The following is a 23,857-nucleotide window of genomic DNA, read 5'->3' as shown; positions in this document are numbered from 1 at the left end:
AAGGGGGTGGGTGTGGTTGTCTCAGTATACATAAGTATAATCCAACTTCTTATTTTTAAAAGTGTTTATGGATTTCACACATCCCTTCAAAGAATGAGAAGACTCCAGAAGGAAGATTAGCAGCTGATTTTGAAGACTCGAGACAGACAGAGCTAGGGAGATGGCTCAGAGGCTAAGAGCACTGGCTCTAACCCTCTAGCGATTCTAGAGGACTCACCTTTGATTCCCAGCACACACATGTCAGTTCGCAACTATCTGGAATTCCAGTTCTAGAAGACTGAATGCCCTCTACTGGCTTTCCATGGGCACTGCATGCATGTTGCACATAGACTTACATGCAGGCCAAACACCCACACACATAAAATAAACGACCTGATTAAAAACCCATTGCAGTCAGCCTGGAACTTAAGTGTACTGGGTGGAGCAGGTCTCTTGCTAGAAGCTCCGTGAAGTGGCAGGGGTGGGGGTGGGGGTTTATTCAGCCACACAGTTGACTAGACTAGATGGGGAATGTTTTTATTGATTCCAAGGCACATTTTTCTGCTTTCCATCCATGAAATCAAGATGCATCTCATAATTGGGGGGCATGTCACTTACCACTTACTGTAACATGGAGTACCAGTGTATCTTATGATTCCAGAAACCCACGCCACCATAGAATGAAAATACACACTAGTGTGACCATCAAGGCTCTGAGAAGTGATATAGCAGAGTAAAGCCACAAGTCAACATATCTGACACTTTCTCCTTTCCTCTGTTGGGGCTCCACAAGGTACCCAGTAGATTAGAGGGGTGCAGCACTGGAATCCGATGAGATAACTCGGCAGGTTTCGCAGCAGCAAATGCCCTTATCAAAGGTCCTGCTAAGGTACTGAACACTTCGAGGGCCAGCCTGGGTGGTGGGGTGCGGAAAGACTGCACCTTCATCACCATGCAAATGACCCACTTCTCTCAGTGGCCCTGAATTCTTCAGCACCTCCATCTTCCTTAACCAAAACTTTAAAAGGACTTCTTTCCTGGCTGGACTGTCAGTATTCGTATTTAAAATCTTTCAACTCTGCTTTCTGTTCCTGAGTCTCACTGTAATTCTGTCACCCTTCTCCTGCAGAGCCACAGCCCTTACCACAGAACAGAGTGGGGACACAACCAGCCTTTGGCTCCAGCTGGACCTAGGTGAGGACAGTAACCCTCAGGCTGGCCTAGAGGCCTGAAAAGGTTGGGCCTGAGGGGTGGCAGTGGCCAGCCTGGGGCTATGTGCTCCCAGATGATCTGCCCACAATGTGCTCTGGCCTCGGGGTCTAAGTGCTGCTCTTTTAATGTAATCTACAGCTGTACTTCCAAAGAACAATCAGGATTATGTTCTAATAAGCATGGACACTGAAGACCTTCTCTGGTCACGGTCACCTCCTATACATAAAAGGCACCCACTCCTGGGGACACTGCCAGCTGGCAGTATTCCATAATGGCAGGGACCTGAGAATCATTAGCCATAAGCACCAGAGCCTCCCACGGCACTAAGAGCCACAGAGGTGGGCGGGCATGCAGGGGCCAGGGTGCCCTGGGGGTTAGGAGCAACTCAGAGCAGGCAGGTCCGGTCATCCTGGAACTCTGAGTCACCCAGCTCAATGTACTCGGGTGTCTTCATTTCTAAAATGGGCAAACTTTCCTCACAGAGTCATCTTAGGAAGAGAGCCACCAGTGTCAGGCATACAAGTGTCTGCCTGGAGCACGGCTCAGGTGGTGAGGCTGAGTGGGTGGTGCTAGCCCTCCTAGGATGGCGCTTGGACCTGCGTTCCCCGGCTCATCTTTAGAGAGACATTGTTCAGAGCTCTAAGCAATGTTCCTTTCTTTCCTCCTGGTGTCAAGATTACTCAATTTCAATCCTACTTCCAAACCGCCTCCAAGAGGAACCATGATTAATTTCCCATTAAAACCACAGGCAGGGAAGATTGCCTGCACTGGTCACACCCCTCCCTGGGGAGGCCTGTGTCTGGGACAGGCCATCTGGTCACCTCCCCAGATCGTGTGGGAGGTTACAGGAAAAGGAGGACTAGAAAGCCAACCTCACCCTAAAGTCCTTAGAGCCCTAAAAGAAGCCCTCTAGTTCTTGCCCTTGTCTCAAGACTGTTATCCCTGAGGACAAGGACACCAACTCATGCCATCCAGTGACATTCAGATGCCTCTCAACATCTGGCTTCAGTCAGTTTGGGAACCAGCTAGAGCCATACCTATAATTGCCCAGTCTGGCGCAGTAGAACCAAGCCTTGACTTTGGGGCTTGTGTCTCTGGACACCGTCCTTGTGAAGCCCAGTGGGTCGTCCGTGTGAGAACTAGCTTTCAAATGCATGCACAACCAATTATGGCTTGTTGTTACGGCCTCTTCCCTACCTCCACAAGCCCTGCACCAGGCAACATCATGTTTCTGGAAACTTCCACATCTAGTCTAAACTAGGATGGGGCTCAGGGTTGCCTGTGCCTCTGCCTGAGGAGTGGGAGTGGTGGTAAATACAGGCACGGGTACAGGCAAGTCACCAAGAAGCAGTTATATGAATGAGTCCTGGGCCAGGCTCTGGGTGTGTCACACTGAACCTCTTAGCCTTATGCTCTTAAGCTGCTGCATTAGGGAATTGCTGTTGGGGTCAGGGGGCAATGGGCATATCCCACACCAGCCAGAGGCCCAATGGCCCTTCCAGATGCCATTCGTATGGAAAAGGCAGGTTTCCACAGGAGAAGCTCACATTTTTGGGTATGACCTGAGAATTGACTAGTGTCCCCTCACATTTGTGCCAGCCCCTCTTCCCAGTGCTAGCTTCTAGCTTTCAGCCAAGCAAATAGCGACACAGAAGAAGGATTTATTTCCTTGCAGCTCAGCACTCAGCTAGTTCCGGACACTGGGGTAACATCTTGCAGCTGACAGAACCTAAAGGTTCAGCCACTGCTGTGGACCAGGAGGGCCATGCTGTGAGAGAATGAGGCTAAGAGCGGCCTGTTATCCAACAAAGCTGCAAGGCCGTCCTCTGGGCTTTCACACAGGTCAAGGGAAGCCCTGTTTTGCTTTGCTCTCATAGCAACTTACAGGCTGAGAGTCTGCACTGGCTGCTGTAAGCAGAGAACGGGTCCTGCTTCCCTCCTGGCCCTGGAGGACATGAGGTCTAGGAATGTGGCACTGAGACCACACAAGGCACTGACCACACAAAGGTGCTCGAGTGCTCTGACTGCTGCACCCAGGGCTCCAGGCCACGGGCTTTCCTGTCACTAAAGTGGGGATGGTTCTCCTAGAGGATGGGCTGCCTGGAGAGGATGGCCCGCATGCCATGATATTCCCGGGGCCCCTTCCCCGTGGGCCACAGTGGTCAAGAGCCATAGCTTTCTCCATTCCTTAGTCCAGAGAAGCCAAGTGCCTCTGAGTAGCCTCTCCCAGCTCTGGCTTCCCTGAAGGCTAGGTTCTCAGAGAAGTGGGAGGGCAGGGGTGCACACCTCAGCCTCCGGGTGCTGGCAGCGTAGGAAAGGCTCACCAAGCCCCTTTTCTCTACACAAAAGCCCTGTCACTTGGATTGCTATAATTATCTGAGGGAATTTCAGGGGTAATTATGGTGGTTCACAGTATGCCTGAAGAGGGCTGTGTGCCTCTGAGGAAAAGCAGGGTTTGAGGCATAGGCACAAGAGTTCACATCCTAGCCCCTGCACCCGTAGAGGGGGCTGGCAGGGAAAGTGCAGGGGGCCCACCAGGGGCGCTGCCATGGCACCGCCCCATTTGCAGGAAGGGGAAGTAAGTTCTAGGTCCACTGCCCTCCTGGAAGAATACAACAAACAAGCTAGCTTGGTGCAGACAATAAGGAAAATTCAGGGTGCAGCACTCACAGGCTACCCCCCTACAACACTTCCTGCCGGCCCAAGGGAACAGTCAGTGCTTCTGCAAGCCCTGGCAGGCAAGGCCCTGCCTGGGAGGACCTACATAGCTGCCCCATCCTGTCACTTTCCGAAGACAATGCCTGGGACTGTGGCTGTGGACCCAGCGGAATGGCTTCTGCCTGGCACCTTCCCTCACGTAGCCAGTCCCCAGTCTCTAGAACCTGGGCTGGCACGAGCCACTGTCAAATGATCCAGAACGGAGGCACCCCTCACAGGATACTGGTTCAAGGCTGTTTCCAGCCACATCTATACCCATCTGACAGGTGAGAATCTCAACTCACTCTATCAAGCACTGAAACACTGTCAACAAAAACAAGTCCCCACCCTGATCTCTGGCCTCACACTCTCAAAGTCCGGCATAAGTGGCCGCTCGTCAGCTTTCCTCAACGCCCTCACCGGCTGCTCCGCAAGAGCCCCGCCAGGCATCCTCAGTCTTTGCCTATCCCATCTGCCCACCCAGGCAGGTCCTTGGCCAAAGGCATCCAGGGAAAGAGGCCCTAGCAGGCAAGGAGCCCTCCTGCATTCCTCTGATTCTGAGTCACCTTGTGTCACTACCATTCCAGAAAAGCTGTGGGACAGCTGTAGCACAGTAGGTCTCAAGCCTCCTAACACTGCGACCCTTTAATATGGTTCCTCATGCTGTGGTGGACCCCAACCATGACCTTTGTGTTGCTACTTCATAATGTTTGCTACTGTTATGAATCATGATGTAGATATCTGTTTTCTGATGATCTAAGAAGACGCCTGAAAGGATCGGTCAATCCCCTCCCCCCTCAAGGTTTCATAACCCACAAGTTGAGAACCACCGCTGTAGTAAAAGAAAGAAGAGGGCTTCCTGGGGTCTTAACAGCCAGCCTCAGAGCAGTTCCGGGCAGATGAACCCACTGCAGGTCCTTCCAGCACTTCTGCCCCCTCAGTAGAACAGTCATTCACACAGAGGCTTGAGCTATTAGCTTGAGACCACCCCCTTCCATCTAATCTGGGGAGATTAGCAATGGCTGAAAGAGAAACCAAAGGAGCTACGAATCACAAGTCCCCATATCCCTTTGATGCCCTAAAGGTTCAAGAAAACAGAACACTGTCCTGTGGGCACAATAAGGAATATCCCGGGTAGCATACTTCTGTGCCCAGGAAGAGCAGGATCCACCTGGGGTGTGGACACCCCAGTTACCTAACCACTGGGTCCCCTCTGGAACACGTCCCACAAGCCTCAGTCTTCACTGCCTTGTTGCAGGACCTGATTGGCTGAAACAGTGGTTCACTAACTCCTGTGCAGGCTGCTGCTGATTCGCTGCCACAGCCCTGCTCCTTTGTCAAGAGGTGCATGCCCACACCAGGCCTGAGGCGCCCCTGCCTGCTCACCCGCTCCTAAGTCTTCAGCAAGCTCGAGACCTGATAAAGACGCTGCCTGAGCCCTGCAGCTGTAGCAAGAACAGCCAGAAGCTTCTATTTCGGGGGAAACAGTGGGCCAAACTGGGTGTCTGCAGATGAGATCCCCGTTACTCTAACTGGTGCGGGTGAACCACATTGCCTACATCTTCCATATTCCCAGGTAGAATTAGGTGACAAGTCTAAGATCACACTGGCAGTTGGAGCCAGATTCCAATCCAGTCTCAACCTGTCTGCCTCCACTGTTTACACAGTGGCACCTTCCACAGACCCACACCCAAGGCTGTTACTTCTCACAGGCAGGCCTAGAACATCAAATGAAGTGTGGACCTGCCATCTTCTTCCACCAGATGGCCCCTCTCTCGTATCTAATGCTACTTGCCCTTTATACCATTAGTATCCAAAAAAAATACCTTTTTCTCATCCGGAGTTTTGGACGTATCTCAGAAAGCAAATCAAACCATTCAGACCCAAGGAAGAAGGTTGCTGGCTACCTGCCATGTTGTGCCTTCCACACACATGTAAGGAGGCGTCACCCTCAGAGCTCCTGATAACTGGTAAGATCAGGCACCAGAAATGAAGCCCCTAGGCCCCTTCACAACAGCCTACCCAGCTGCTCTTCCCCGGGAAGAGCTGTCTATTCCTTAGAGAGAACAGGGCTCGCCAATGCTCCAGGCAGGAACCTGGGTGCACTGTCCACCCTTGGTCATAATTCTAAAAGGCAAACTTAGGGACAGGGAGCTGCAGCATCAGAACCGGAGAGCCACCGGGACACCACGGTGTCTGCTGCTTCTTAGAACTCTACTGTGGTTTGAATATAGTGTGTGTGTGTGTGTCCTCCAAAGGCCTGTGTGGTTGGATGTCCCTAGGGCTATAGTGTAAATGAGTGAACTATTTAAGGGGTGGAGGGTTTGTGTGTGTGTGTGTGTGTGTGTGTGTGTGTGTGTCCTCCAAAGGCCTGTGTAGTTGGATGTCCCTAGGGCTATAGTGTAAATGAGTGAACTATTTAAGGAGTGGAGGGTTTGTGTGTGTGTGTGTGTGTGTGTGTGTGTCCTCCAAAGGCCTGTGTAGTTGGATGTCCCTAGGGCTATAGTGTAAATGAGTGAACTATTTAAGGGGTGGAGGGTTTGTGTGTGTGTGTGTGTGTGAGATTCCTAATGTCACTGGGACTCCCTGGTAGTTTTCACAAGGTGAGGGAGCTGTTATTATAAAGGAAGCAAATTTGGTTCCCCTCAGTTCACTGTTGGAGATGTGACCATTTGCTAGTGTCCATTTCTGCTCCGTCCAGTGTCGCCCACCGTGAGGCAATGCAGTCAAGGGACAGTCCTGCACTGTACTGCTGGGACTCCAGCCTTCGAAACTATGATATAATTAGCCCTTCCCCTTATACATACAGCTGAGCTCAGGTATTTCATTATGGTGACAAAAAGCTAATTCCAGCTCTGAGACTCATCTGTAAAATGGGCAGGATCGCTGTGCCCAGCAAACAATGCTGAAGGGCAGACCATAAGAGGCTTCCGGCCAAGCACATGGTGCTTACGGATAAATGGATACTCCCGTATCCCGATCCCCTCTTTCAGGACTAGCTCTGGTCCTGTCCACCAAAATGTGCTTAACTGCTCCCATCAGCCCAGAAAAGGAGCATCCAGGCTGGAGTTCAAGGTGCCTTAGGCCACAGACATATGATAAGCAGGCAGGGGAGTTACTCAGCAGCCCCTGGGCCAAGGCAAAGAAAAAAATGTTGCTTAAAATGAAAATAAAAGGCTCAGCAGGGAAGACAGGGCAGGGAAAACAAGGCAATTACTGTTCGAGAACCTTTCTAGAATGTCCATCTCCCAGAAACACACACCCTGAAGAGGCAGTCAGAGCTTCTCTGGGGCTGATGAAGTGGGACAGAGACAAATTTTCTGGATGAGAGCCAGCAGCTGGCAGAAGATCCACAGTGAGGGAAGGCTCCCCTCAGGGGAACAGCATGTCCACCATGATGTCCAGCGGCAGCACTGTGCATCTCTCTGCGTTCGATTAAAGGCCCCTGATTTCCTATTGTCTCCTTTACCCTGTTATGTACCTCTACCTCACACGAGCAATTCTGCATACACACTTCTGCTCCCTAACCACAGCGTTATCAGGACACCCCATCTCCCCACAGGGTTCAGCACAGCAAAATCCTTCGCAGCAGCAGCCAGGACAGCTCTCCTCAAAGCATCCTGTGGCTTGTATCTCTTAACCCTAATTGCAAAGGAGAGCACAGGTCCTTCCCTACCTGTGACGGGTGCCCCTATAACTCAGTTCTTCCCTGTGTCGAAGTGCTTAATGAGACAAGGTTCCTTGCCCTTCCTTGGTCAGTGATAACCTGTGACCACAGAGGTGGACCACCCGTCCATACCTTTCATGTAGGCCTCAATCTTGCGGATAAGCTCGTAGGACTTGGAGCGGTCTAACAGGGTCCTGATGGCGGGGAGGGGATCCAGGACGATGGTCTCAGGGTGAGCATCAATGTACTCCTGAAAGGAAAGCAGGCTTGTGGTTAGAGGGGGAGGAGGCTATGCTGAGACAGGGGCATTGACAAGATTGTACCCAGAATCCCTCAAGCATCTGTCCCTCTCTTGTCCTTTCCCCACTACAGGACTTTGGTTACGCTAATAAGGGGCCACATGGATATGTGCCCGGTCAGAGGCAGGCTGGGGGTTCTTGCTGGGATGCTGGGACAAAGAGGTTAGAGAACACTCCATGAGAGTTCCTAAAGAGAAGTTCATGAGGGAAGACGCAGACACCAGGTATCTGTGAGCAGCCGCAGTGGGAACTTGCTAAGCAGAGGTGTGCCCAAGGTCTGAGCTGAGCTCAGAACAGAAGAGCAGTCAGGTTCTGGTGAGGCCATTTACCCCCTGGGTAGGTAAAAGCTCCGTCTGAACACGGGCTGGTTCATTGCTCAGTATCTCTAGCAGAGTGCCAGTCCTGCTTCCTGTACCAATGGGTAAGAGCAGGGAAGAGTGAAATGAAATGATGTGTGGTTCATGGAAAATTCATAAGAACATGGGGCGAGCCGGGCGGTGGCGGGGCACACCTCTAATCCCAGCACTCGGGAGGCAGAGGCAGGTGGCTCTCTGAGTTTGGGGCCAACCTGGTCTCCAGAGCAAATTCCAGAACATATAGGACTATGCAGAAACCATGTGTGTGTGTGTGTGTGTGTGTGTGAGAGAGAGAGAGAGAGAGAGAGAGAGAGAGAGAGAGAGAGAGAGAGAGAGAAGAAAACCAAATGCGTGAAGAACTGCCACTTACTATAGCCATTCCACTGAGCTCAGCCCTGTCTGTGACAGTCCGAAGAACTCCCCCTTTAATATCTAGCAGTTTCCTAATGGGCTCTACAGAATCCCAAGGGAAACTGGGGGGTGGGGTGGGGGTGGGGGTAGCCTTTGAGGAGTCTGGCAGCATCCTGGGAAGGAACCGCAACTCACATAGGAGACAAGTTGCTATGAGACAATGCTATAAATTGAAGTCAGAGGGGCTGGGGGGGGGGATGCCTCAGGCAGTAGAGTCTGCAGTGCAGGCATGAGGCCCCAGGCGAAAGTGGGGCAAGAGAGGCAGGCTTCTAACTCCAGCCCTGCGGGTGGGCGGGGACAAGCAGATTCCCAGGGCTTTCTGGCCGTTCAACCACCCCTACCCTTGGCAAGTTGCAGGCGGGTAAGAACATCTTGAAAAACAAGGAGAGTGGCTTTAAAAGAATAGCATTTGAGGGTCCTTTAGCAACCTACCCCCCACGCAAGCATACGCGCCTACATGTACTGAGCCACAAACATGTACACATGCAGCCGGGCGGTGGTGGCACACACCTTGAATCCCAGCAGATTGGGAGGCAGAGGCAGGCGGATTTCTGAGTTCGAGGCCAGCCTGGTCTACAGAGTGAGTTCCAGGACAGCCAGGGCTACACAGAGAAACCCTGTCTGGGGGGTTGGGGGGAACCATGTACACACACATATACACCCACCAAGAGACGGAAAAAAGCCACTCCGGGAGCCCTAGGCACCTTGGTGCGTCACAGCAACTTGCTGGCATAGGGCAATGAGACTCTTCTTTGGCTTTTCAAATTTATGATTTGGAGGATACAATTACAACAGAGACAATAGAAGGTGTCAGCAGACTGCCTGGGCTTGGAGGAGGTCTTTCCCCACTGGGGTGGGCTGAACTGAGTCCCCCAACCGCGTCAAGCCCTAACCCTCCAGTGCCTGTGAATGCGGATTTACTTGGGACGGGGGATTTTAGCCATTATCAAGTTAGGATTCGGTTACAGTGAGCATGGGTGGGGGTGGGCCAGATCCTCCCCTCCCTCCCAGGTGGAACAGGGCCTACTAATATCTTGACTTTAGAATTCCTGCCCCCAGGCTTTGACAGAACAAATCTGCTGTCAAGCTACCTTGGTCAGCTCTGGCATCTCTGGCAGTACTCTCTGGCAGTACGATCTACTGCTGCCTTCCACCCAGTCCCACCCTGGTCCACCCAGCCCCACCGTGGTCCACATGCCAAGCTGAGGTCAGCAAAGGTCAGAGGGGAAAACACCACAATACTGCCTCTCTAGTAAGCTTTATCAACACAAAGAAAGAACCATTGAAATGTTTTTTAAAGAGGATCTATTTTTGATCCTAGTATCATGTTGAGAGCATTTGAGGCAAAAGCCAGATTCACGCCCACTCTGTCTGAAACCGTCCTCCCCACGCACCCATAGGACCGTCTCTCTCTTTCTATCCTCCCCCTGAATGTTTACATCTCTGTCTCTCCTTTGGATGTGGCTGGGTGCCACCTTGGGAGGCCTCTATGTTGGCACCGACTCTAGTAGATTCCCATTACCTGCTCCCTCCTGAGAATCCCGTTGCCCACTGGCTGCTTATGCGGCTGCTATGCAGAGCTACGAAGAACGGCCATCAGCTGTGCCCACTGCCATTATCAGCTGTTCCTGGGCCCCGCTTCTCCCATGGGCAAGCATCCCTGCTGGCCTTTCCTGCACCTAAGCATGCTGACACACCAGCCCACTATTCACCAGCTCCCCTCCTCCCCAACCTGCTCACGCACGCTTACAATGACTCTACCAATGCCTGTGCTGGGGTGTCTTGCAGGTGCAGCAGATACACCAGTGAGCGGGCGGTTCCCAACTGGTCCTGGTCTGCTCTGCAAGTCCCAGTTCCTCAAGCTCCTTCCACTCTACTGCTTCCGGAAGCAGCCTGGGGTGTCAGGAGGAGCATGTGACAGGAACCAAGGCAGCCAACCACTAGGCAGGCTTCTTGGGTTCTCTCAAGACTGAGTGACCGCAGATGATCCTGCAGGATCTTGTATAGAGGGCCTTAGGTTCCAGGAGTCTATTAGCTGGAGAAACCTGAGGAGGAAAGTTTCAAAGCCATATGGGGCTTCTCTGCAGAGAGAAGGACAACTGTTTGTTGGTAGCAGTGCACGTGACAGCGAGGCTATATGCACGCACCATCCAAGACACTCGTCACCCAGGGGTGACACGTCCTCCCCAGCAACTGAAACCACGCAGACACGGGTGTACAGTTCTTCCCTCTGGCCCAACAAAGCTGATACTGGCCCCATGCACCTGTACCAGAACAGAGATCTTTAAAGAGAGCCCAGTATCACCAAAGCGAGGATTTAAGCCAAAATCACCAGGGAAAGAAGCCATATGAAACTAAAGAAGGAAACAATCTGACAAGCAGGCGCCGACCAGCTTTGGGCCCGGGATGAAAGCAGCAGGCACACAGAAGACTCTCTGCCCGGGCATTCCAATCTCTCTGAGACAGGAGAGGGAAAGGGGCAAAGGCTATACCCAGCTTCCCTGTGGTCACAGGCACGTTCTCCTCCAAGCTTGTCAGCTCTTCTATTGTATGCATGCATTTTCCACAAGTCTCTTAGATTTGCCAAACAAATAGCTGGAAGAAAGACATAAACCATCTCTATGACAAGTGGTAAACACTCGTTCCCTCAGAGCTGGCCCGCTGAGGGACCAGAGCGAGATCCTAATGTGGACAGGGCATCTGGCCTTCATGTAGAAGCGGACAGTAAGTTCCACTGTCAGAGAGGATGAGGCAGAGGCCTGCCCCTCAAGCACCTGATCCAGACCCACGGGATGATGCCATTAGACGCGCTGATAACACACACAGGATGGGGTGGGTGGTGGCGGGGTGCGGTGGGGGTGGACAGTTAGTTCCCAACTGCAATCCGAGACAAGATGGGAACACTGGCTATGTTGCATCTCCGTGGTCCCCTGGCAGGGAAGTGGGCTTTGTTCTCCACCAAAAGCTCTAAATTCAGATCTTGCCTGTGTGTTATGGTTACTTTTGGTCAACCTGACACAAACTTAGACATATTTGGGAAGAAGGCCTTCTTAGCGAGGAACTGCTCCACAGACTGGTCTGAGGAAGCAACACCGCTGGCTACGAATTAATGCACAAAGGCCCATCTCAGGTGAATGGTGCCATCCTCCAGCAGGGCCTGGGATGTTTAAGAAAGCCAAGCCTGGGGACAAGCCCGAGGGCAGCGTGGATGCTACCTCAGTTCCTGCCTTCTGGTTCCTGCCCTGGTTTCCCTTGACGACGGGTGGTAATTGTGCACTAAAGAGAAGGAAAGTAGGGAGCTGCTGGGGAGTCCAGGGATGATCGACATGCAAGGGGCAGGTAGAACACTGAAAAAAAAGAATGTTTGGCGTTTTGCAACATGGGATTCAGGTCTCCAGGCTCACTCTGTGCCTGAAAACCCATAAAAAACACCAGCCGTGCCCCGTGGAACGGTCCCAAGAGGTCCCAGCCTCCCATATGGGCACAGTCTAATTGAATGCACTCCCAGAGATATTAATCGTCGATGATATCAACACGTATGTCTAGCAGGAGCTAGCATCCAGAACACCATCTGACTCTAAAAGTAGACACACTGGACATCTTGAAGCTGCAGGTCAAGCCCAAGGAAACCCTTGGTCCTAAGCATGGGCTCCTGAGAATCAGGAGGTGTGTGCTTCAGTAGTGCCCGCCTACCAGAGGAACAGCACTAAACAGAGCTGACCTGACTTCCATACAGCTGTTGAACATTACTCAGGACGGCCTTCTTAGTGTCATCTTCCTTCTCCGAGTCCCTTTGACAGTCACAAAGGCTGGCCTTCTTAGGCACCACCCCTCCAAGCTGGCTGAGAGCCAGGAGTCTTCTCATCACCAACGCTTTGGTACTGTGATGGACCCGGACTCACCTCCAGGGTGAATTACTGCTCATGTACAGATTACACCCAGGTCCAGACACGCTTCCCTCACATCCAGCCTACCAAGGAAGGCCTGTTAATAGTCTCTCTAACAAAGAAACCAGCGCTCAGAGTACCTCGGTGCAAGATGATCCATATGGAGTCTTGGCTCTGACACCAGGCAAAGAAAAATGGCACGAGAAAATCTGGCTCCAGGAAGGACGGCTCAGCTGCATCTGGGCCAGAACCACTTAGCTCATTCCTAGGAAGCCTTTCTGATGTGCTGCAATGGGGCCATGGCCCGTGGCCTAAAAGCTGTACAGACTGCGATATTCCACATGGCAGCATCAGCCAGAGATAATGCACGTAGGAAAAGGAGACACGGGAGGGCTGCATCCTTCTCTCCAATGTGGGAGTCCTGTGGATTCAGAACTAGCAAGAAGCAAAGGAAGGTCCCTTAGCTCAGCCTGTCTTCTCAGGAAGGAAGCAATAACTATGTTAAGGTTCTCGGTCCTGGATTACAACTAACGTAAATAAAGATGGATGCCCCTGGGAGACTGCATCAGTGAATGACAGTCCAGAGGGGTGGTTATGAGGAAGATTCACATGGCATAGAGCAAGGAACCTGTACAGGACTCTGGGTACAGGACTAACACACAGCTGGGCAGGGCAGGAGTGGAAATCTACAGAGAAATAAGAGGACCACAGGGGAGGAAGATGCTGGGTCCAGTGGTCTGCGGAAGCTGTGTTGCAAAGGTACCGTTCAGTTCTGCAGAACGGGAAACCTGGCCCCAGGAGGCCAGGACCATGTCAGGATGAGTTATTAGGCCATAGTACAAAATGTTTTCGGGGAGGACGAATAGTGGACCCTCCAGCAGACCAATGAAGCTATGAAGTCAACCCACTGTGGTAGGTAGACTTGGCATCAACCAAGGCCAAGGCCCACACCCCAGGCAATGCTTTCCTCTTATATGCCTTCTCATCGAAGCTTAGAGAAGAGCACAGCTCCAAGATGTCCTGGTGCAGGAGGGCATGTCTAGCCGGCAGCGGGCCTAGAGCAGGACAGAGCCTTGGGGTGTGCACAGCTAAATTTGGGAGCAAGGGTTTCAGGAACCAAGAGGCAATTATGGTAGCATACAGAATATACCAGGAGACAGGATGCTATTCGTGGTATCAAAGACAGAGATGATCTTTATGCAACCTGTGTTAACATCCCTGATGGTTGGCCAAGACTTCTGCCTTCCAATCACTCTTTCAGCCTAGCCCCAGCCTAGACAAAGACCTATCAGGCACAGAGAAAAAGAGTCCCCAAAGTGAGCTATAGCCCTTGAGCTGGCACTGGCTTTTGTGAGTTTCTTAAAGTCACATCTTAAGTTAGTGGTTTCTCAGTTGTCCTAGCTATTATTTTCATCAACCACACTGGCTTTTAAGACCCAGGTACCCAGGTTGTAATGTACAGAACAAACCAGAAAAGGTTCCTGGGGTACCTATGTTGAGTCAGATCTGAGGCCTACAGATTCTCAAGGCTGCCCTGGAAGCACAGAGCACGTGACTATAGGTCCCTTGCTGTGGGCCAGTTAGGCATGCACCCACCCAGGCTGGAGCTGAAAGTATGGGGTTGAGCACAGCTGTCACCCCCTCAACACACACACCTCCTATCCCGATCCCACCCACCCCACCAAGCCCCTCCCTCAGTGGGAGACACTAGGCCAGGCAAGGCCATGCCCAGGGGTTGTCTTTCTTGAGTCTCCACACGCTGGGGGCTGCTCTGATGTGTGCAGAGAAGTTCAGCCACAGCTTCCTGTCTCACTCTCTGAAAAGGCTTCTCTGGAGAGTTGAGTTTCCTGTCAGCAGACACTCGGGTCTTAACCAGCCCTCATTTGTATTCCAGAGAGATCTCTCATGTCTGAGCACTCAGCCCAAAGCCTCCTGGAGTACAAGAGGCCAGCCCCTAGGAAGAGGGGGTGGGTATAACTTTTTGCCTAGTAAGCTATAGAACAACAACCACTTCCCATCTACCATCAGGGAGATAAAGATCTTCTAAATGGCCTCAGGGATGACTGTGGGGTAGGGGATGATTGACTGGGGGGATTTGGGGGAGAGGGACACAAGTCTGGCCATGAGGGAACTGATGCTGAAGAGTCACAGGCACAAGTCAAGAGAAAAAAGATCATTTCAGGCAGAGGCCTTGGGGAAGGGCACTGAGATTACCTGAGTATCAGGCAGCTGGGCTGGGCATGGGTCTCAAAGGAAAGTTCCGGCTGAGGTCCGGGAGACAGACCAGCTAAGGAGTACGGATGTAATAAATCCCCTGACCCGGGGAATAGGGGCGATGGGGACAGCCTCAAAGCTCAGAGTGAGCATCTAGCACTTTGAAAGGCCACAACAAGAAACACAAAAGCCTTGATAGTAAGCGTGATACATCATTGGCCTTGGGGCACATGGACTGCACATCCATGAGAGACTCAGGGGAGGGGCTCCTGGACCCTTGACCGTTTACACCAACACCATCTTTGTGATCTGGGAGAGCCAATGGAAAGGACAAGCGAATCTACTGGAGCCCTCCCTGTTCCTCGGCCATGTTTATACCTGAGGGCAAGATGTCAGAGCCTGACAACATAGGGCACAGAAGAGATGGGCCACGTGTGGTGCTTAGCACAGTCAGGACAAGGTGGTCCAGGCAAGCCCTGCCCTTAGATTAGCCAACCCAGCCCCGCCCAGGCACTGCCGGGATCCTGGCACCCTTCACAGAGGGTAGCTCCAGGCCAAATGTACTGATTAGGAAAGGAGCAGTCCTGGACGGTGGGGAGGAAGGTGGTACAACCTTCATGGGAAGGAAGTGAAACATGTGCAGAGTTCGTGTTTCTACCATGGGATTTATCCCACTGTATACAGTCACCTGTGGCTTGCTTCTAAAGTGAGGTCAGAAATGTCCAAAGGCTCATCACAAAGGACTGGTCAGTTACAGGTATAAACACAACAGGGCGGCCTGCAGGATTGCCTCTGACTGGGCTCCTGGGAGCAGGGACTCCTGGTGGCCACAGGTTTCCTACCCTCTGCACCCAGTGCTTTGTTGGTTTGTAGGTATAATCCCCAACCAGATCTCAGAGCCTCCACCCTGGAACTTGCAGAGATAGCAGGTCTTGGGGGCTCCTTCTGTGTGTAGTGTTGCTGCTGCTGCTGCTGCTGCTGTTGCTGCTGCTGCTGCTGCTGAATGAACTCTGGGAAGAGCAGGTGTCACTCGTGGGAGAACACTGAGCTCCTCCCCTGCACATGCAGCCTTCCAGACTCCTAGTTTCCAACAGGCCTCAGTCATACAAGAACAGGAAATCTTATTCAGACAAACTAACCTGGCATGTGGCAGCAGGCAATGGACCCAGGGCCACACGCTTTGGACTCCAAACAGTGGCCCAGGCAAGCTCAGAGGTGGGAATTGCTCTGCTAGCAAGTGTGCACCCCCTCATGTCACCAATCTCTGCCACAGTAGGGGGTGGGGATGGGGGAGAGGGCTGCTCACCTTGGATAGCTTGCAAGAGGAAAATGGCATTAGATAATGAAGTCATGGTCATCAGAAAGAGGACCTCACTTGTCTTCAAAGACTCCCTGTTTGTCTTAGGGTTTCTATTGCTTCGACAAAACGCCATGACCAAAAAAACAAGTTGGGGAGGAAAGGGCTTATATCTGGCTTACACTTCCAGATCATAATCCATCACGGGAGAAAGGCTTGCATCCCATGGCTTACTCAGCCTGCTTACTTCTAGAACCCAGGACTACCAGCGCAGGATGGGCCCTCTCGCACTGATCACTAGTCAAGAAAATGCTGAACAGTTGGATCTCACAGAGGCATTTCCTCAACCAAGGAAGGCTCCTTCCTCTCAGATGACTCTTGTGTCAAGTTTGACACACAAAACCAGCTAGTTCACTGTTATCACAGGCATTGTTGTATTTCCCCCTGGTCCTTACTGTAACTGGAGCTGTGTTCTTTTTCCTTCTATTACCTTGTGCCTTGAATGCACCATTCCTGTATACACACATGCACATACTCAGGCGCATGTGTGAGCTCAGTCCGTGAGGCATGGGCTGCACCTGCCTGACTTGGCTAATTTTACTGTGGTGGTTTCTGCAATGTTTTTGGATTCTTGGTACGCAGCAAATACCAGATTGGCGCTTGCTGACTGAATAACAACTCCAATGGTCATTTTGATGGCTGATACTACAGATGGGTGGAGAGGTTCACAAGCAGGGGTGGGAGGTAGACCTCAGGCTAGAGTTCATTCAGAAGGTATGGAGGCCTCAGTCTGGGGATGCAGATACCGTCCACAGAGACGTGATTTATTCCATAAAGTCAAAGGAGGCCAGGCTTCATAACTGCAGCCCACATAGGTGACACGGATATCAGTCAGCACACAGAATCCCTACGTAAACTAGGAACATGGAGACAGATGCTACTCTGGCCCAAATATGGTCATGAAAAGGGGCCCACGGGACAAAGTCCTCTAGTGCTGAGAACCCATCTCCAAGCCCAGAAAACAGACCCCCTTGTGGCTTTGGCATCCACGCTCACAAACAGAACCAGCTTCCCTGACTCCACGCTCTCGGAGCTGCTGGAACCACAGCCTAAGAAGCCGTGTGGGGGCTGCAGAGGTGGCTCAGCAGGTAAGTGCAGGCTTGCACAGGACCTGATCACAGTTTACAGCAGCCACGTCAGGAGGTTCACAATCACCAGCAACTCCATCGTCAGGGAATCGGATGTCCACTCCTGCGCTTGTGAGCACTACCCTCACACGCACAGACACGCATAAAGATAAAAATACTGTTTTTTTTTTTTTTAAAAGCACAGTTGTACCTAAGTAGGGTGACATCTCCCAACAACTCCATGGCAGTATCTGGAGGCATATTTGGTTCTTACAATAGGGAGTGTTTGGGGTTACTGCTGTATCTAGCAGGTATAGACCAAACAGGCCACTAAAAAGCTGGGCCGGTCCCAACCACAAAGAACTGTCCAGTTCAAGGTGTCAATAGTCCAGCAGCTGAGGAACCATAAGATAATAGGTACAAATGCTCTTTCTACAACTAGGACATGTTTCTTGGGGTTGTTTGCTTATTTTTGGATGTCTCACAGTCTTCTTCCTTCAGTACCCTCCCCCCAAGTGTTGGGATTACAGGTGTGTACTACCTACCACATCTGGCAGGAAACAGACTAAGAAACATCTTTGTTTGTTTGTTTACTCATTTGACTTGAGTCAACCTCATATCACTAAACCTTGAACTCCTGATTCTTCTGCCTCCACCTCATAGGTGCTGTGAGTTTAGGTGCGTAACAGCACGCTCTGCTAATAACCACATTTCTAGAACTCAGCATGTACCAAACCTTGAGGTAAAACACTACCTGTCACTCGTAAGGACTCAGATATTAGGCAGCGGAATGGTAGGGCTTGGGTCTTCAATCCGTGGTGGGGATAGAAGGAGCGCCTTGTGCCAGACAAAGGCATTAAACTGAGTTCCCTCCTTCAGCAGAAAGAGCAACACCCTGTCCCTACCGCCTAAACAGACAATGGGCTGTACGGCTGTCTGGCTGTCTCCCTGGGGACTGGCCCTGTGGCTGAGGTTTGCAGTCATCCTGAGGTTGACCTCATGGTCACCCTGTACTGAGCCTGCTGTTCTGGGACTGGGCTCTAAGCAGCTTTGAGTCCCTTGGCTTCCATCAGCTTCATTAGCACATGACACTGGGTCAGAAGCAATCCAAGGTAATGACCTCTTCCTAGGTGACCCTGAGCCACTGAGCCAGCAGGCAGCTCGGGGGGGAAAGGGCACTGTTATCTACAGTCTAAAGGAAGTCCCCCGGGCACAAAAAAAGGGAATATAAGCTATGGTCGTAGCCCTGCCTCTTTCTAAATGGTCCTGGGCAGGAGGCAGCTTCCTTAGGCCTGAAAAATTCATAACCAATTCTGTTATTTCAAGGATTGAGATGAGGAACAGCTAGTAAGAGATGGGCAGGACCCAGGCAGTGTGTCCACGTGGTACGTGACTAGCCAAAGGCAGCCTGTCATAGAGCTGCTGTGACAATGGAAATCTTTTTCTGGGTCCCATGTTCTAGCTATGACCCCACAGGCCCACATGCAAACCAACAGAAGCTCACTTTAGACTGTTCCACAACTTCTTGTGGGTTTAGATGTTGGCTTCCTAACTGGGTTAGAAGGTCAAGAACAAGGAAACCTTTGTCCCCCTGCCTTCCCCTCCGCCCTCCAGCCCAGCACAGACCCTCCACTAGGGGCTGCTCAGTGCTGGAGGCTCCTACACTGAACTCCATGCTTGTGGTGCTATCCCATCTGTACTTGAGAGAGAAGCGAGGATGGGGCTGTGGCTCGGGAGGTGCTGGCCACACTCAGGAACTAGATTGGGTCAATCCCAAGGTTACTGTTAACTATCATCTAAATGTTCCTCGTATGGCACACATGGTGTCTGGAACCCACGTGGGCTAACTAGTGAGGGGCAGAGCCAGGGATGGCAGCAGCCAGGTCCCTCTGGCTACCTCCTCTTCCTGACTCCGCCTTTTAGGCTAAGAAAGGCCACATTTCCAGGGCCCCATCACAGGCGTGCCTCCACTAAGGGGAACTTTCATAATTGTTGCTCCGTCGGCTCCAATTACAATTGAGAACTCATAAATTGGCCGGGGCGATGGTGAAGGCTGGGAGCAAAGTGCTGCTGTCACTGTAGTGCCAGTGTTAGCAGAAGCACGGGGAGTGCTCCAGGCTGCCACAGGGTCTGCATGTACTACCACACAGCAGACAACCAGGAGGAGAACGGTCAGTGCCTACACCTACACACACACACACACACACAGAGACACATACCTACACACACACCTACACACACACCAACACATACAGACACACACACACATACTTACACACACACCCCTACACACACAGACACATACACAGACACAGATATACACCAACACACACACCTACACAGACACATACCTACACACACACCTACACATACAGACACACACACACACAGACATACACACAGAGATACACCCACACACACACCTACACACACAGACACACATAGAGACATATACACAGACACAAAGATACACCTACACACATACACCTACACACACATATACCCACACATATAGACACACATACCTAAACACACACTGACACACACATACAGATACACATCCAAACAGACACAGAGATACACCTACACATATATACCTACACACACACACCCCAACACACACCGACACACATACAGACACACACACACATACAGACAAACACACACAGAGATACACCTACAAACATACACACACACATACCTATACATACAGAGTTCTCATTCCATGCCAGGCATTGCTCCAAGCACATGTGCATATATTAATTTTTAAAAAATGTTCACAAAAACCTGGTAGGCTATTTTAATTTGTAAAGGGAAAGGAGAGTCCCGGAGTGAGCTCAGTCCCGTGCCTGCAGGGCGGGCCTACTGAGAACCAGCACGAGCTTTTCCCACCTTCTCGACCCCTGGCCGGAGTAATCACGAGGGACTGCACCAGCACCTGAGGTCCCGTAGACCCAAGAGAGCCAAACACCATGCTCTCTGGCAGCCACCAGAGGCTGCCAAGTCTATCAATCAGAAGCAAGCTGCACTCCCTGCCTGAGCCCAGACCTACCTGCTTCCTATCTCCTGCCTCAGGGCTCCCACAGGGCGACTAAACATCTAGCTGTTGGCACCTGATGGAGAATTGAGGGACCAATACACAGGGGTAGGGGTGTGAATTCCCTTGCTGCATCCTTGGGATGATGTAACAGGTGGTGTGGCTTTTATCCTGTCCTGGCAGCTGAGGAGGGAAACCTAAATACAGTGCACTCAGGGCTGTGCATGAAGCCCCCCCCCCCCTCTCTATCTCTCTTGTTGTCAATTAACCTGACCGCCGTATCACCACTGTCTTACTCCCTAATCTCTCTGCATGAGAAAGTCCAAGCTCCAGAGGCTGGCCTCCAACCTTGCTGAGCTCTGGCCCTGCCACCCTGCTCTGCAGCCTGCGGGCTCTAGGACACATTCCTTCATACGTGCCAGGCTGCAGCAGCCCTTGCCCCTAAATCTCCTGGTGTTCTCTTCCCTGCTCCTAGTCACCCAGAGCTTTGCATTCCACCCACCACTGGCCCACGGGGCGCGCCCAGCCCAAGCCAGACACTCCCTCCCCACTGTCCTATTGACACACACTTAGGCACATTCAAAATGCGCCAGGTGTGGAGGGCAGCCGTGGAGACAAAGGCCCTGGAAGCAGGTGGCCCCGGAGGGACAACAGCACCTGACAATGAATTAGGAACTTCCGAGTGGTGGGAAGTTAAGGCCAAGATGGGGCCAGCCTGGAGCAGGAACTGTATCTCCTCCTATCAGGATGAAGCTGATCTTACGAAGGCGCCCCTGGCTGCGCAGACTGACTGTACAAAGGGTGGGCGAGAGTCAGGCTTGAGTGACTACTGTGGAGGGCTAGTGTGGCAAGGAGGAGAGACGTAGGAGGAACAGCACAAGGCTGCCCCTAAAGAAGGTGCCCAGAGCCAGGAGGAGTAGCGCAAGCCTTTAAGCCCAGCACTTGGGAGGCAAACACGGATGGATCTCTGTGAGTTAGAGGCTAGCCTTGTCTACATAGTGAGTTCCAGGACAGCCAGGGCTAGGTAAAGACACACTGTCTTGAAAAAGCTAAAAGACAGACAGATGCACAAACGGACATAAGGACCAACCGACCGAGTACTGGAGCAATCAATCTCCTTCCAGCTGGTCAGGATGGAGAGGAAGGGCTAAGGAGGTAGAGGAGCTGGCCAAGTGCTCACCAGACACTGTGAGGACCTGAGTTCAATCCCAAGAACCCTGGAAAGAGAGAAGAAGGAGAGAGAGGCAGAGAGGCGGAGAGGGAGGGGAGAGGGAGGAGAGGGAGGAGGGGGAGGGGAGATGGGAGGGAGGGGAAGGGGAGGAGGAGAGGGAGGGGGAGGGGAGGAGGAGAGGGAGGGGAAGAGGGAGGGAGAGGAGGAAGGGGTGAGGGAGAGGGAAGGGGAGAGGAGGAAGGGGAGAAGGGGAGGGAAGGGGAGGAGGGAGAGAGGGAGGGGGAGAGGAAAAGGGGAGGGGAGGAAGGGGTGAGGGGGAGGGAGGGAGAGGAGGAAGGGGAGAGGGGGAGGGGAGGAGGAAGGGGAGAGGGGGAGGGAGCACATGGTGGCATATACTTACAATCTCAGTGTTAGGGAGGGAGGGACAAACAGGTCCCAAGAGCCTGTCAGTCAGCCTAGCCTACTAAGTTCGAGGCCAAAGAGAGACAATGCCTGGACCAAACAAAACAAGCAAAGCCTCCACACTCCTGATGTACTCATGAGTCCACAAACTCATACGTGAACGTGCACAAACACACACATACACACACACACACACACACACACGCACACGCACACGCACAGACACAGAGACACACACACACACACACACAAATAGTGAGGAGATGCCATCAGTTTGGATTCAAGCCTCCTTCCTCTCTCTCCTCAGGGACCACCCAGGGAAGAGCTGCAGACCTGCTGGGTTACAGCGGGCATGCTCCATCTGGGGAGATCGGGGAACCCCAGGGCCACTGGTTCCTAACCCTTGCAGTCATACTAGACAGGTGGCACCAAAGAGACAGAGGGAAGGCTGTTACTGCTCACTAGAGGAAGTAGCTGAGAAGCCAGAGGCTCCAGGGTTCCTGTACACCAGCCACACCCATCCCCAGCTGCCCAGGAGGCAGGGCCCTCCCTGGGGAACCTTTGCCCATGTCTGTGCACTGATAACTAAGTCTCAGTCAGTGGGCAAAAGGCGCCAGACTGCTGGCTACACATGACCCTTGGAGCAGAAAACAACTGAATCATCCCAGTGATCTTTCATTGTGAGGTTAATCCAAAAGGAAAACTGACTGGGTGTGGTTTCCATGGCAACCAGCTCAAATGACCTGCAATCTGCATCAGGCCCACGCCCTCCCACCTGCCCACCTGGACTCAGGGAAGAAGCTTGTCCTGGTGCCGAGGCTCCCTTTCCTGAGGACCAGAGAGGCTCATGAGACGTTCTAGGTCCTAACGTTCTAGGGTCATCAGAACATCTCCAAAGCTCACCATTTTCTACACGTGATCCTACAACCTGGGGATCTGAGTAAGATGGGGTCCTTTCTGAAGCAGAGCCCCTTCCTTCACTTTGATCTACTGCACGAAACACTTAAGGTGCAGGAAAGGTCTCTGTGTTCCAGGTCCTGGGCTCAGCTTCCGGCTCCTGTAATCAGCATCCTGATCACATCTCTGTTCCTCCCAGGGCCTAGGCCAAGCCAATGCCTTCTTCTTACTGTCCAATACAGACAACTGAGCAAGAATTTGAAAACGAAGGCCACAGCATGGTCAAGCTTGAGGGTCAGCTCCTGGGTATATGTGGCCTGGCTCTGAACTTGCATTTCTCAAGGAGAGATGACCAGGTCGGGTATGACGGCCCCTACTGCCTTGCCCCAAGAGACATAATCCTTAACCCTCGCCCTGATACCCGCTCCTAGACTTCATACTGACTACTCCCATTCACCTCCTGCGGCCTTTTCGGAAGGCTCTGATGCTCTTTCTCAAAAGGGTTGGTGTCTTAAGCAAGAAGACACGTTCCAGTCTTTACCATATATCTATCTGGTTTCTTGCTGAAATAGACTTCAGTAAGAATTTTCCCCAGACATGAAGCTGAAGGTTATCATGAGGTTACCACCCCAGGCTCGGGACCGGCAATGTGTGTGCCCTGCAAACCGCAGGCTTCAGGACCCAGCCACGCCCCTCTCTAGGAGACATCCCACGAGCACATGTGCTCCAGGATGATCTTTTCTATTCCTAGAGCAGCGCTGGCGGCTGCTGGCAGTCATGTGCCCTGGGCTAAGAGCTCTAGGGTGACTGGGGCAGAGAGACAGGTTCAGGGTCGCCCCTATGATGGTGGTATTGAGCTAACCAGACCTTGTCTTTCCAGAAAAATGGTACTGGTAGTAATAAACAAGAACTGGCAACCTCTGAGGCCACATGCACTCCAGGACGAAGGACGTATTGCTAGTACTATTATTATTATTATTACTACTATTGTTATTATTATCAAACTGTACTATGATCATTATGTGTATGGCTGCTCTGTCTGCATGTATGTCTGTGTACCACATGTGTGCATAGTGTCCACGTAAGCCAGAAGGCGGCTTTGTATTCCATGGAACTGGAGTTGTAAATGGCTGTGAGCCGCCGTGTGTGCGGGACGGACAGCCAGTGTTCTTAACCACGGAACCATCTCTCTAGCTCCAGAAAA

The 23,857-nt window shown here is 52.0% G+C and overlaps 1 protein-coding gene across 6 annotated transcripts in view; it reads right to left on the bottom strand.

Annotated features, from left to right (window-relative positions):
* Positions 1 to 23,857, bottom strand: part of Itpk1 (inositol-tetrakisphosphate 1-kinase) — a 135,563-nt gene that overhangs the window by 31,230 nt on the left and 80,476 nt on the right. For 5 of the 6 annotated variants that reach the window (XM_052185199.1, XM_052185204.1, XM_052185203.1 and 2 more), the window contains one exon: positions 7,688 to 7,805. In XM_052185199.1, the coding sequence (XP_052041159.1) occupies positions 7,688 to 7,805 (118 nt within the window). Of the gene's footprint in view, positions 1 to 7,687; positions 7,806 to 10,371; positions 10,477 to 23,857 lie in introns of those variants that run through there. The other variant, XM_052185205.1, reaches the window with a different exon arrangement.

Source organism: Apodemus sylvaticus, chromosome 6 (genome assembly GCF_947179515.1).
Source record: "Apodemus sylvaticus chromosome 6, mApoSyl1.1, whole genome shotgun sequence".
In the NCBI taxonomy this organism is placed as follows: Eukaryota; Metazoa; Chordata; class Mammalia; order Rodentia; family Muridae; genus Apodemus; species Apodemus sylvaticus.
This window is presented reverse-complemented; position numbering and strand designations above follow the sequence as displayed.